A 13,157-nucleotide genomic window follows, 5' to 3' on the forward strand; every position below is an offset into this window, starting at 1 on the left:
TGCGTATGCTCAGAGGAACTTTGTCTCAGGTCTTCTTTTTTTCCCCCGTCACGTGACACAGACCAAGCGCACGCGCTCCCAACTCAAGCAGGCGTTCTGCGCATGCTCGGTGCGGGGCTGTGAAATGGAAGCGCACAAAAGAAGAAAGCGGCGGCGGCGCCACGCCTCCTCAGAAGCCACGCCTACGACGCCTCTGCGCGGGCCCCTCCCCCCGCGTCGCTCTACCCGCCGCTCGTCTCTGTGGTCGCCTCCCTCGCCTCCCATAAGGCCTTTCGCGCCGAGAGAGCCAAGATGGCGGCGCAGGCGAGCGCGGGAGCTTCGTGAGGCGCTGGGAACACCATGGCGGCGGCGGCGGCGGCGCTGACGCTGGGCTGGCGGGCCTTGGGCCTGGCCGCGCGTCGGGCCCGGCTCCTCCCGGCCGCCTCCCCTCGCCTGGAGCCGGCCTCGGGCCGCGCACTGAGCCTGCGGAACTCGCGGCCACCAGGTGTCAAGAGGAAGCAGGAGGCAGCCCGGGCTTGCGGACGCTCGGACCCTCCGGGGACCGGCCCTACGGAGCCCCTCTGGGCCGCCCAGGCTCGCCCGCAGAGCCGCCACTCCGCCCTGGATCACCTGGCCGGGATCGCCCCGGGAGAAGCGGATCCGCCTCTGGGGGGCTCGGCCGCCCCGCCCGCCTGCGCCTTTCACGGTGGGCCTCGACCCTGGAGGGGGGGCGATCGGGGGGGTCCAGTGGGGTCTCTTCCCCTCTTGGCCCCCGAAAGAGTTTCTGTTGCTAAGCGGGTCTTCCCAGCCCGTCCTTCTCCGGGCAGTCCTCGACTTACACCCGTTCGTTTAGAGACCGCTGGAGGAAAACCTTTTTTTCAAATTTAGGAAAGAAAGATTACAGGCAGTCCTCGACTTACAGCCGTTTGTTTAGTGACCATTCAGCGTCAACCACTGCACTGAAAAAAGTTGACTCAGGACCGTGTTTCACACTTACGACCGTTGTGGCCTCCCTGTGGGTCACGTGATTTATATCCAGATGCTTGGCAACGGACTCGTAATTGTGACGGTCGCAGCGTCCCCATGATCACGTGATCAAAACTCAGCCGCTTGCTAATTGGTTCGTATTTATGACGGTCACACCGTCCCTGGGGTCACGTGATCCCCTTTGGCGGCCTTCTGACAAGCCAAGCCAAATTCACTTGACTTAACTGTGGCAAGAAAGGTCGTAAAAAGTGAGGCAAAACTCACTTAACACCTGTCCCGCTTAGCAACAGAAACTATTGTACTCCATTGTGGTCGTACGTCGAGGGCTACTTGCAGTTCTGATACTCCCGATGGCTTCAAGGGGTTGGTGGGAAATGCAGGTTGCTTTGTGAATGACAGAACGAACCCCACCTGGGAAGCCACCCTGTGGGGGAGCTGTAAGAAGAAGTGTGCACTTATTTGTTGCATTTGTGTAAGAAATGGTGTTCCGGATTTGATTAGAAACAACATGGTAGATTAGAACAAAAAAAAAACCCTGCCCTTTTTCATTGAGAATAATTGTGTGTGTGTGTGTGTGTGTGTATACACACACACACACTTAATCTCTCCCCTGGCTCAAGCTGATGAAGGGAGGAGACCTTGTGGCTCAGAGGTTAATACAACTGCCTAACATGCAGGCAGCCCAAGTTCGAATCCAAGTTAGGGTATGGCTAGCTGATGAGAGCTAAATAGCTTGAAATAGATCTATACTAGTCTCCCTTTATTTCTTTATCAGCGAAATATAAATTTGGTATAAAATGGTTTGTCGTGAATGCGACTGCTTGAGGGCTCCTGGATTGGAACTGAAAGGCGAAAAGTATGCAGTATGCTCCCTCCCACATGCTGGGGTAGACCAGGTGTCTTGATAGAAAAACAATATATATATATATTAGCAGCCCATATATGTATGTATGTATGTATGTACCGTGTTTCCCTGAAAATAAGACCTGGTCTTATATGCGCTTGGCCTTATTGCCATGCGCGCAAAAGCCCGATTGGGTTTGTTATCTGGGGATGTCTTATTTAGTGGTACATGCCATACATACATATATAGTGTGTGTAATTAATATACCTGGGTATGTCTAGTCTCACAAAGAGAAGGGCTAGAGAGAGGACATGGTAGCAGTATTCCAATATTTGAGGGGCTGCCATAAAAAAGAAGGGGTCAATCTATTCTCCAAGGCACCTGAAGGCAGGACAAGAAGCAACGGATGGAAACCAATCAAGGAGAGAAGCAACCTAGAACTAAGGAGGAATTTCCTGACAGAACAATTAAGCAATGGAACAGACGTTGCCTCCAGAAGTTGTAGGTGCTTCATCACTGGAGGTTTTCAAAAAGACACTGGACAGCCAGCCTTGTCTGGAATGGAGGAAGATGAGAGTATCCAACCTTGGGAACTTTAAGACTTGTGGACTTCAACTCCCAGAATTCCTCAGCTAGCATGGTATAGGGTCTTCTGTTTGAGCTAGAGGTCTTCAAGATCCCTTGCAACTCTGTTATTCTGTACTCTTGTTTGTGTGTGTGTGTGAGCGTGTCTGTATACACACACACACACAGTTATAAAATTACGTTGTAAACCACCCAGAGTCATCTAGGTCACTTAGGAAATTAAACAAGTAAATAAACAGCCAGTTTGGTCTAGTGGTGAAGGCACCAGATTAGAAACCAGGAGACAATGAGCTCTAGTTCTGCCTTACGAATGAAAGCCGCCTGGCTGAATTTGGGCCAATCACCAGGAGGTGGTGAGTTCTAGTCCTGCCTTAGGCATGAAAGCCAAATGGGTGAATTTGGGCCAGTCTCCCTCTCAACCCAACCCACCTCACAGGGTGGTTATGGGGAAAATAGGAGAAGGAAGATGTGTTGAATATGCTTGCTACCTTGATACATTTGTAACCAAAATAAAGGTAGGATATAAATAAATAAACACATCCTTCCCGTGCATTCTGCGGGGGTTGGGGTGCAGGAGAAATGCATAATATTTAGAGCGTGGAAATGCCTCCTGAGCTTTGAACGCCACTTGCCGGAATCCCTCTTGGTGACCCACTGAACCTGTACATTGTTCCTGCAGGTGATCATAAATACTTGATGTCCCACCGCCCAGATCAGCCGAAGAACCCCAAAGTCTTGAGAGTGGCCATTATCGGGGCTCCCAACGCTGGCAAGTCCACCCTGTCGAACCAGCTACTCGGACGGAAGGTAAAGGCACGGGGCTTGAATTGTTGTCAGCACGTCAACACTTGTTTAGTGGCCATTGGAAGTTACGACGACACTGAAAAAAGTGATTGATTCCTCTCATTGAACAACCGTTGCGGCATCTCCACGGTCACTGGTGAACTTCCCAGCTAACTTCTGACGAGCAAAATCAGCTGGGGAAGCCCGATTCGCTTAGTGCGGGTGTGGTTCACTTAACAACCCTGGCAAGAATGGTGGTAAAATTGCATGCGACTCACTTAGCCCACCTTGCCTAACGATGGAAATTCTGCTCCCAATTCTGAGGACTAAAGTATAAATGCTACTCTTCAGGCCTTACGATATAAAACATTCTGAGTTGGGTGTTTTTTTTGGCAGATCCTGCCCGTCTCCAGGAAGGTGCACACAACAAGATGCAACGCTCAAGGCGTCATCACAGCTGAGGATACCCAACTGGTGAGTAGTCATAACAGTGAGTATGAACTGTTTTTCTTTCAATATTCAAAGAAAAACCTTGACTATGGGCATGCTGCATCAGTCATAACTGAAAAACGGGCATAAGTCATTATTTCAGTGCCATGGTAACTTTAAATGGTCACTAAGAATGGGTTTAAATCAGGGACTACCTGTAGTTGAAGCGACCGACTTAAGTCGAGGACTGCGTGTAGCAGCTTCTGCGTGTAGCAGCAACTGTGAGGATCACCAAGGGAGGCAGCTTCGGATGCTGAAAGGGAGACTTTTCAGGCATCTAAAAGATCACATTTTGGATCCTTCCCCCTTTTTTCTCTCCCTGATCCTTTCGGAAGAGATGACTCTCCTGACCAAAATGCAAACTTCAGTTTGCAGGGAATAGCTTGACTGCCCAGATTGTCCCTCTCTCCTGAAGGCTGGTCAGTGTGACAGTTCAAGGCACCCTGGATAGATTGTTGCAAAAATAAGGAAAATATTGTCCTAATTTGAACATGCTTAAATTCCTGTTCTCTCCCTAGATTATCTTGGACACCCCTGGCCTCACCACCGCTGCCAAAGGCAAAAGGTAGGAAGGAGTCTAGATCAGGAGTGTCCAGCCTTGGCCACATGAAGGCTTGTGGACTTCCAACTCCTAGAATTCCCGAGCCATGGAAGCCTGCAAGTCTTAAATTGCCGAGACCCACTGTCCTCTGCTCTGGACAGTGGGTCTCGTGTGTGTGTGTGTGTGTGTGTGTGTGTGTGTGTGTGTGTGTGAGAGAGAGAGAGAGAGAGAGAGAGAGAGAGAGGGAGGGAGGGAGGGAGGGAGGGAGGGAGAGAGAGAGAGAGAGAGAGAGAGAGAGAGAGAGAGAGAGAGAGAGAGAGAGAGAGAGAGAGAGAGAGAGAGAGAGAGAGAGAGAGAGAGAGAGAAGTATTCACTTGATGACAGAAGCTTTGCCTGTCTCCCATTTCAGACACAACCTGGAAAAGTCCATGCTGTCCGACCCATTCAACAGCTTGAACGATGCAGATTTAGGTGAGGGTTATCGGATGTCATTCCCTGGTTTCGTTCCTGTGATTAGGTGAAGGTGGCAGGGCTGCCACGTGCTTGTGCCACGAATTCCTCTGAATTTCACTTTGCACTCCCACAAGATGGATGGTTAACCCATAGTTCATTTCCTTCCTTCCTTTTCTTAAGTGCTGGTCCTCGTGGATGTTTCTGATCGCCACACCCGGCACCAGCTTCACCCACAGGTACTTCGCTGCCTGAAGCAGTTTCCGCAGGTTCCCAGCCTCCTTGTCTTGAACAAGGTGAGTTTGTTGGGCTATAACTTCGGCCTGGGGAGGGGGTATCACCTGTTGGGTCATCTCTGGGTTAGGTGGGTCTTTCATTCACCACGAGCCAAAGAGTCCTCTGGAACAGAGAACAATTCAGAGAATTTGAGAACAGTTAACCAGTGGAACAGCTTCACTCCAGAGGTTTTGCTCCAACATTGGAGGTTTTCAGGAAGAGACTGGACAGCCATTTGTCCAATGAGCAAGGGGTTGGACTAGAAGACCCCCAAGGTCCCTTCCAACTCTGTTGTTCAGTTATTCTCAAAATATTATCACTAAATGAGCTGTTGTAAGTCAAGGGCTACCTCTAAATCTTTCTTTCCTAGAAAAAAAGAAGGTATTCTTGGAATTTTCTCTTTCCTATGTTATTTGCAATGAGAAGCAAACTAATTTCACTGGTAGTCCTCAACTTAGAAGCAGTCACTTAGCGAGTGTTGAGAGTTATGACGTACCTAAAAAAGGGGACTGGGATCCCCATCTGAAGTTTGGACAGTTGCCCCCAGCCCCGTACATGACCACAATTCGAGAGCTTGGCAACACCTGTTTGCAGTATCCCAGGAACACCGGATTATATTTTAGCATGTCTTTTAGGATAAGTACAAGTAGTTTTCAACTTACGACCACAACTGAGCCTAAGGTTTCCATCGCTAAGTGAGCAAGTCATTACTAACTAACTTATCAACTGCAGTGATTCCCTTAATAGCTGTGATAAGTGTCATAAAATGGCTTAAAACTCACTTAACAAATGTCTCATTGAGCAATGGAAATTTTGGATTCCATTGTGGCCATAAATTGAGGACTACCGGTAATGCAGAAGAAGGAAGTAAATTTTAACCAAGTAAAAAATTACATTTCAGCTTAGACACACTTTTGTAACCTTCCCGTTATTAAAGAGTTACGATTTTATGTTCTGTGTTTTGTATTTTCACCTGTGTTGTGTTTTACTGAAACACGATGTGGAGGGGCCCTTAGATAAATGAATAAAGAAATAAAAAATAAAATAATCCTAACGTAATTTTTTTTAAAAGTCATAATTAAAAACAATAAATAGAAAACAAATACTGAAAGGGCGGGATCGATGGATCGCTGGGTCTTTTTTTTTTTTTATTGAACAATTTTAAAAGTTTTACAAACATTTCCCCTACCCCCTCCCTCCTCCCTCACTAACCCTCCGCTTCCCCTCCCCCCCTCCACTTCCCAGAGCAAAATACAGGGTAAAACATTTAACAAACATAAGCTAGCAAAGGCTAGTTATCTATAGCTTCCTACCCCCTTCTTGAACTTTTAACTCCCCTCTTGCTAAACTAAGTTTAAGTACTTTATAAAATCTTCTGGATCATTCATAAGCTATTTGAAATTTTTTAGTCCGATATTTGCCTTGAATATAATCAACCCATCTTCTCCATTTTAGCATGTATTTCTCATTTGAATTGTCCTTTAAGTATGCTGAAATTTTCGCCATTTCTGCTAAATTTACTACTTTTAGTGTCCATTCTTGAATAGTAGGTAAGTCTTCCTTCTTCCAGTGCTGCGCCACCAAAAGTCTCGCTGCAGTTATTAAATTCAAAATCAAATTGATCTCTATAACTGTCAATAGGGGCTGTCAATATAATAATTTTAAATTGGGGTATTTTAATTTTTGGGGTTTTAAATTGGCCAAATCTATTTAATTATTTTAATTTTTAATTATTGTTGTGTCTTGTGTTTTTAAATTGGCTGTACACCGCCCTGAGTCCTTCAGGAGAAGGGCGGTATAGAAATAAAATTATTATTATTATTATTATTATTATTATTATTATTATTATTATTATTATTATTATTATTATTATTATTATTATTATTTACTGTACAATCTGTAACTATACCTAACAAAAACAACTGTGGAGTAAACTTTATCCTTTTTTTTAAAATATTTTGAATAATCCACCATATTTTTATCCAAAATGCTTTAACTTTTTTACAAGTCCACCAAACATGAAAATAAGTAGCATCAGCACAGTCACACCTCCAACACACACCTCTGGGTCTTTTTTGAATGTCCGTTTTCTGTCTTTCCGTGACTTGCTAAAACCCCCGACTTGATTTCCCTTCCACTTTGTGGGTTCAGGTGGATCTGGTGAAGCAGAAGGGCCTTCTCTTGGAGCTGGTGGTCGAGCTGACCGAAGGCGCCTTTGGAGGAAAGAAGCTGGGAACCCGGTCTCTGTACAGGCCCCCCAAAAACCTGCCTGCGGAGCCCGTGGGGAAGGGGCCGGGCTTGGCTTCTGAGCAGGAGAACGAGACCCCGGAGGGCTCCAAGGCGCAGAAAGGCTGGGCCGGCTTCCGGGAGATCTTCATGCTGGCTGCGTTGCAGGAGGAGGAGGTGGACACCCTGAAGGCACGTGAGTGACCCCTGCCAGGAGGCCCTTGAGCCCCAGACGGCCACGGGGAAGGGGTGGAAAGGCTGGTCCCAAAGGCAACGGGGGCCTTGTTGCTTTCCTTGAAAAGCTTTCGCTTCTCATCCAAGAAGTTTCTTCAGTTCTTCAGAGGGGGAGTGGGGGGAAGGGAAGGGAAGAGACAAGACAAAATAACAGCGTTGGAAGGGACCCTAGAGGTCGTCTAGTTGGACCCCCTGCTGAGGCAGGAAACCCTAGACCGTTTCAGAGAAATGGTTATCCAATCTCTTCTTTAAAAACTCCAGTGTTGGAACATCCAGAACTTGTAAAAGGAAGGAAGGGAGGGAGGGAGGGAGGGAGGGAGAGAGAGAGAGAGAGAGAGAAAGAGAGAGAGAGAGAGAGAAAGAAAGAAAGAAAGAAAGAAAGAAAGAAAGAAAGAAAGAAAGAAAGAAAGAAAGAAAAAGAAAGAGAAAGAAGTGATAAGAATGGGAAGGAAGAAAGGAACTCTGAAGACCTGAAGAAGCTTCTCAGATGAGAAGTGAAAGGTTTTCAAACAAAAACAAAAAAACCCCAAACCCTTAAAAAGTCCGGTTGCCCTTTGGAAAAGCACCTTTGGGACAACCCTGACCTGACCAGGGGTGTCAAACTCATGTTGTCACGTGACGTATCGGGACTTTTTCCCCCTTCGCTAAACCGGGGATGGACGTGGCCGGCATGTGACACATGAGTTTGACACCCATAGCCATAGACTTCGACTGAAATGCTTCATTCCCAGCCTCCCCAGGATTAAACAGAATGGGGAGGTGGGGAGAAGAACAGCAGGAAATATTTCAGCTGAAAACTGGGTTTTCTTTTGAGTTGGGGGAAGTTGCCCAAATCGGGTAGTGGACTCAAGGCACCTGGACTTCTCTTCCTTTCTGCTTGGAAATGTTTCGCTGCTTATTCAAGTAGCTTATTCAAGTAGCTTATTCTGTATACCTAGGCCAGGAGCGTCCAACCTTGGCAGCTTTAAGGCTTGTAGACGTCAACTCCCAGAATTCCCCAGCCAGCCATGCTATGTCAGGTGGGTGGGTGGGGAATTATGGCTTAAGAGAAAAGATTTAGGAGGAATTACTGCTCGCCTAAGGGCCCAATTCAGACTAGGTGAGCAGAGAACCCACCCTGGGGGGCTTCCCTAGCCAACTGGCTCTGTCTGAAGAAGCTACTTGGATAAGCACAAAAACATTTTAAATTAAAAAAAAAATTAAAAGAACTGCAGTGACTCACCTTGCTGACAACTCTACCTGGATGACTGAGAATCTTCATCGATACCGGTAGCCCTTGACTTACCACCTCTTGTTTAGTGACCATTCGAAGTTAACAACAGCACTGAAAAAAGCGACTTACGACTGTTTTTCACGCAACTGTAGCAGCTTCCCCGTGGTCATGTGATCAAGACACTTGGCCACTGACTCATATTTATGACGGCTGCTGTGTCCCACGGTCATGTGATCCCCTTTTGCGACCTTCCGATGAGCAAAGTCAGTGGGGAAGCAAAGATTCACTTAACAACCGTGTGACTCGCTTAAAAACTGCAATGAGTCACTTAACAACCGTGGCAGGAACGATTGTAAAACGGGGCAAAGCTCACCTAACAATTGTTCCGCCTACCAACAGAAATTCTGGGCTCAGTTGTGGGCCGTAAATCGAGGACTACCTGTGTAGGAGAGAAGAGATGCCGAAGCCAGCAGAGGAATCCTGCAGCCCTCTGTGCAGTGGAAGCAGATGCCTCAGAACTGCTGTACAGGTAGGAATCCGGCAGGTGTGAGCCAGGATCCTTTGTGCCCACAGAAATACCTCCTCAAGCAAGCCCAGCCGGGTCCCTGGGAGTACCACAGCGAGGTCCTGACCAGCCAGTCCCCACAAGAGATCTGCGCTAACCTCATCCGGGCGAGACTCTTGGAACACCTGCCCCACGAAGTGCCCTACCTGGTGACACAGGTGAGCTTCAGCATCTTTGCCCCCCCCTCCCCCCCGGCTTGCCCAACGGGTTCATGGCATGGGCTCTGTCTCTTCCAGAAAACAGTCCTTTGGGAAGAGGGTCCGGCTGGGGAGCTCCAGATTGTGCAGAATTTGGAGGTCCCGAAGGAGAGATACGTGGTGAGTGTTTGGGTCTGGGGTCTCTCCTCTTGGGGGGGCTGGGGGGGTGAAAATGCATTTCAATAGAGTTATTTATTTATTTATTCCATTTTCATAGCTGCCCATCTCAGTCAATGACTCTGGGCGGCTTGCAATTCCAAAAGGATGAAAACAAACAAAAAGCATTTTAAAAATAATAGAAAATGCGTCAAAAATAAACAGGCAGTCCTTGAGTGAAAGCCATCCGTTTAGTGACTGAAGTTACACTGGTACTGAAAAAGAGTGACTTGTGACCCTTTTTCACACTTAGTGACCGTTGCAGCATCCCCCCCGGTCACATGATCAAAATTCAAATGCTTGGCAACTGACTCGTATTTATGACGGTTGCAGAGTCCTGGGAGGGCACATGATCCCCTTTTGCGACCTTCCGATAAGCAAAGTCAATGGGGGAAGCCGGATTCATTTAACAGCCATGTGACTAACCTAACCACTGCAGTGATTCACTTAACGACTGTGGCAAGGAAGGTGGTAAAATGGGACAAAACTCACTTAAATAAGCTGAAATTTGGGGCTCAATTGTGGCCGACAGTGGAGAATTACCTGCCTACACAGCACCTGAGATAGTTAGCCAAGGAACAGGAAAACCAGGAAACGAGGCCCCTGATGATGCCCTCAGGGCTGCAGGCTTGGGAACACAGCCAGGTTGTAAAAGCCTTACGAAAGGCTAACAGGATTGGGGCCTTCTAGTCTCCGAAGGGAGGGTGTTCCATGGAATGGGGGGGGGGGCACTGCCGAAAAGGCCCCTCTTCTAGTTCCCAACAACTGACACGCTTTGGCTGACAGGATCTGCAGCAGGCCCCACCTGCTGGGTCGAATTGGACAGGTAGAGACGTTGAAAAAGATGATCCCTTAGGTAACCCCCGTCCCAAGCCAGGGTGTCAGACTTCGATGCTCTCTCAAAATAAATGAATTTCCAAACTGCCAATCTTTAAGGAAATCTTTTCTTTAATTGAGCGCAGCCACCGGATCATGACTCAATGCGGACAAGACTGACCTTTTGCCCCCCAATCCCTCCCTTTCCGATCCCCAATTCTCTGCTTCTCATTGGCTATCTTCCAAGTCATTCTCCAGACTTCTTGTGACGTCATTTCCCAGGAATGTCTCCCCTCCCTTCATTTCCACGACAACCCGACTTCAAAGGGATTTAGCAGGCAAAAGTTCAGAAATTATCTCTCTCCTCTCTATGCCAGCGCTGAGGCGCTGACATCGGGAGGGTTTTCAAGGTAAACACTAGCACCTTGAATTGCGCCTAGAAACACGCTGGTAACCCTGGGGGACGGGTGCAGCCCACCTGCAGCTTGAGGAGGGGAGAGGGTGAGGGATGGAGGGAGGAATGAGGACAGAAGGAGGGATGGAGGAAGGCAGGCGGGAAGGAAGGGAGGGGACTGGAAGGAGGAGGGAGGGAGGGAGGGAGAGTTGGGTGGGTGGGTCCTGGTAAAAGGAGTGAGGGGCTGTCTTGAAGGCTCTTCTCTGCTCCTCCTGCAGAAGATGCTGATTGGCCAGCACGGCCAGGTGATTGGCAAGATCGCCACCGAGGCCGGCTACGACTTGATGAACGCCTTCCTGTGCGAAGTGCAGCTGAAGCTCTCCGTCCAGCTGAAGGAGTGAACCCTCCTGGCCAAGACAGATCTCTGTGGACGCGGCTCCTGTCCGGCCAGAGCGCTAACTGGACTCTGAAGCCCCCCCCCCGTGCCAGAGATGGTGATAGAAGTGGAGACCCCCTCCTTCCCATCTCAGAGACCCCAAATGAGCGATGGGCAGATGGCCGGCAGGTCCGAGCCAATGCCGCCCTCTTGCCTCCTTGGTTGGCAGAAGAAGAAACCTGGTACCATCTTTGTCTCTTTGACTTTTGTGAGTATTGTACTCTTGCCCTGCCTGGCACAGAGGCTGGAATCCCCTGCCCTTTGGAAGCACCTCTGGCAGATGTTAGCCGCAGCTGGAATAACTTCCTCCCCTGCGTGAAGGGGTCAGCCTTGTCAGCCATTTTTCCACAGCCGAGGAATCTCTCTCAACCCCGATGGCTGCGCGTGGACGGCAGGCATGTGATTGGCGCATACCCTGGACTTCCCCATGGCGTCTGCGTGACCCATTCCCATCCAGAGGGAAGCGTGGCAGAGAAAGCCAAGGCCGGGCATCCTGGCTGGCCCCGCTTGCCCCCGCCCTCCGTGAGTGTCCGGGCTCCGTTCTTCTGACCGGCATTGAATGGCAATAAAATGAGGCTCCCGATCAGAGAAAATGCCTTCTCCTCAGCTGGGATGGGGGCAGGAGAGACAATCCAGAAGAGGCGGTACAGGGAGTCCTCAGTTTGCAACAGTTCATTTAGTGACTCTTCAAACTTTATTTTTATTTTATTTTTATTTTGAATTTGTATACCGCCCTTCTCCCTGAGGACTCAGGGCGGTGAACAGCCAAGTAAAAACATCAAATACAAATATTAAAATACAATTAAAAGATATATATAAATTTGGCCCCATTAATTAAGAACAATAACAAACTTACAGGGAAGGGAGGGAAGGAGGGAGGGGGGAGGGAGGGAGGGAGGGGAAAGGAAAAGAAAGAAGAAGGAAGGAAGGAAGGTCACCTGATACCCTTTTGCCACCTGACAGATCAACGGGGAAGCCGGATTCGCTTAAACGATTGTGTGACTTAACAACCACAGTGATTCACTTAACAGAGCGAGGTGAGAAAAGTCGTAAAATGGTGCGAAACCTGGGGTTCTATTGTGCCCCCCTGTAGTCCTCGACTTACGACCTCAATTGAGCCCCAGATTTCTGTTGCTAAGCAAGATAGTTGAGTTTTGCTCCATTTTGCGACCTTCCCTGCCCCCCCCACCCCCCGTTTAGTGGCAAAATAAGGGGAGTTTATAGAAAGGCCTTTCAAGCATTAAAACTGATTTCATTGGTTTGGATTTTTCCCCCCCAGAGTTCATCTCCTTTAAAATCGAAGGGGTTGAGGGGAAACACCCTACAGAAGGACCTGTTTTCAGGCCACGCAAATGTTATCCTATAACGCCATGGGCTATTTTAAAGCCAAGATTCAGGTTGGTCCTTGACTTACGATCACAATTGAGCCCAACATTTCTGTTGCTAAACGAGACAGTGAAGTGAGTCCTTGCCCCGTTTTTAGGACCTTTCTTGCCAGGGTTGTTGCAGTCCGGCTTCCTCATTGCCTTTGCTTGTCCGAAGGTCGCAAAGGGGGGCCAGGTGATCTTGGGACACTGCCACCGTCATAAATGCGAGTCAGTTGTGGAGCGTCGGAATATAAATCACACGGGGATGCTGCAACGGTCATAAGTGGAAAAACGTTGATAGGTTCCTTCCTTGGTGCCACTGTGGTCACTAAACGAATGGTTATAAGTAGAGGACTAGTTTCAAAGCGGCAAAGGAAGGGGATTTTGCCCTGCAGTTTTGTGCAGGATCCCTCTGGGAGGCTCAAAGGGCCAGGGGGGCAATTCAGCCCTCGGGGCCTTCCTGAGCAAATGGGGCGGAGGCTGGAGGGCAGTTTGGGGAGGGGGCCGAAAGGGAGGGGCAAGAGGGGCTCGGCCTCGGTGTCTCCGGAGCCGCCGAAGGGGAAACCGAGGCCCGGGCGGGGCTTGAGTGGCGGAAGACGTTTGAAAGCGCGGCGAGCCC

General features: G+C 48.8%; 1 protein-coding gene across 2 annotated transcripts; it reads left to right on the forward strand.

The window, feature by feature from the left end:
- Positions 1-197: 197 nt before the first annotated feature.
- On the forward strand, positions 198-11,992 carry ERAL1 (Era like 12S mitochondrial rRNA chaperone 1). 2 transcript variants are annotated; one of them, XM_034424526.3, is made up of 10 exons: positions 198-685; positions 3,075-3,202; positions 3,575-3,652; positions 4,186-4,232; positions 4,618-4,679; positions 4,842-4,954; positions 7,086-7,352; positions 9,181-9,330; positions 9,409-9,489; positions 11,014-11,992. In XM_034424526.3, the coding sequence occupies exons 1-10, from the start codon at positions 340-342 to the stop codon at positions 11,134-11,136; spliced, it is 1,395 nt and encodes a 464-aa protein (XP_034280417.2). In that variant the 5' UTR covers positions 198-339; the 3' UTR covers positions 11,137-11,992. The 2 variants fall into 2 exon arrangements, 1 of the variants encoding a protein (XP_034280417.2); XR_015733352.1 differs by having other exon boundaries at positions 265-685; positions 7,086-7,356.
- The last annotated feature ends 1,165 nt before the right edge of the window (positions 11,993-13,157 follow it).

This window comes from Pantherophis guttatus, chromosome 1 (genome assembly GCF_059756535.1).
Source record: "Pantherophis guttatus breed Tessera chromosome 1, ASM5975653v1, whole genome shotgun sequence".
NCBI classification, from domain to species: Eukaryota; Metazoa; Chordata; class Lepidosauria; order Squamata; family Colubridae; genus Pantherophis; species Pantherophis guttatus.

Bases quoted from the DNA above. Each gene is read 5' to 3' on its own strand.
- ERAL1 (XM_034424526.3), top strand. From the start codon at position 340: ATGGCGGCGGCGGCGGCGGCGCTGACGCTGGGCTGGCGGGCCTTGGGC. The intron at 686-3,074 runs GTGGGCCTCGAC...TTGTTCCTGCAG, and splicing joins GCCCGCCTGCGCCTTTCACG to GTGATCATAAATACTTGATG. The intron at 4,680-4,841 runs GTGAGGGTTATC...CCTTTTCTTAAG, and splicing joins CTTGAACGATGCAGATTTAG to TGCTGGTCCTCGTGGATGTT.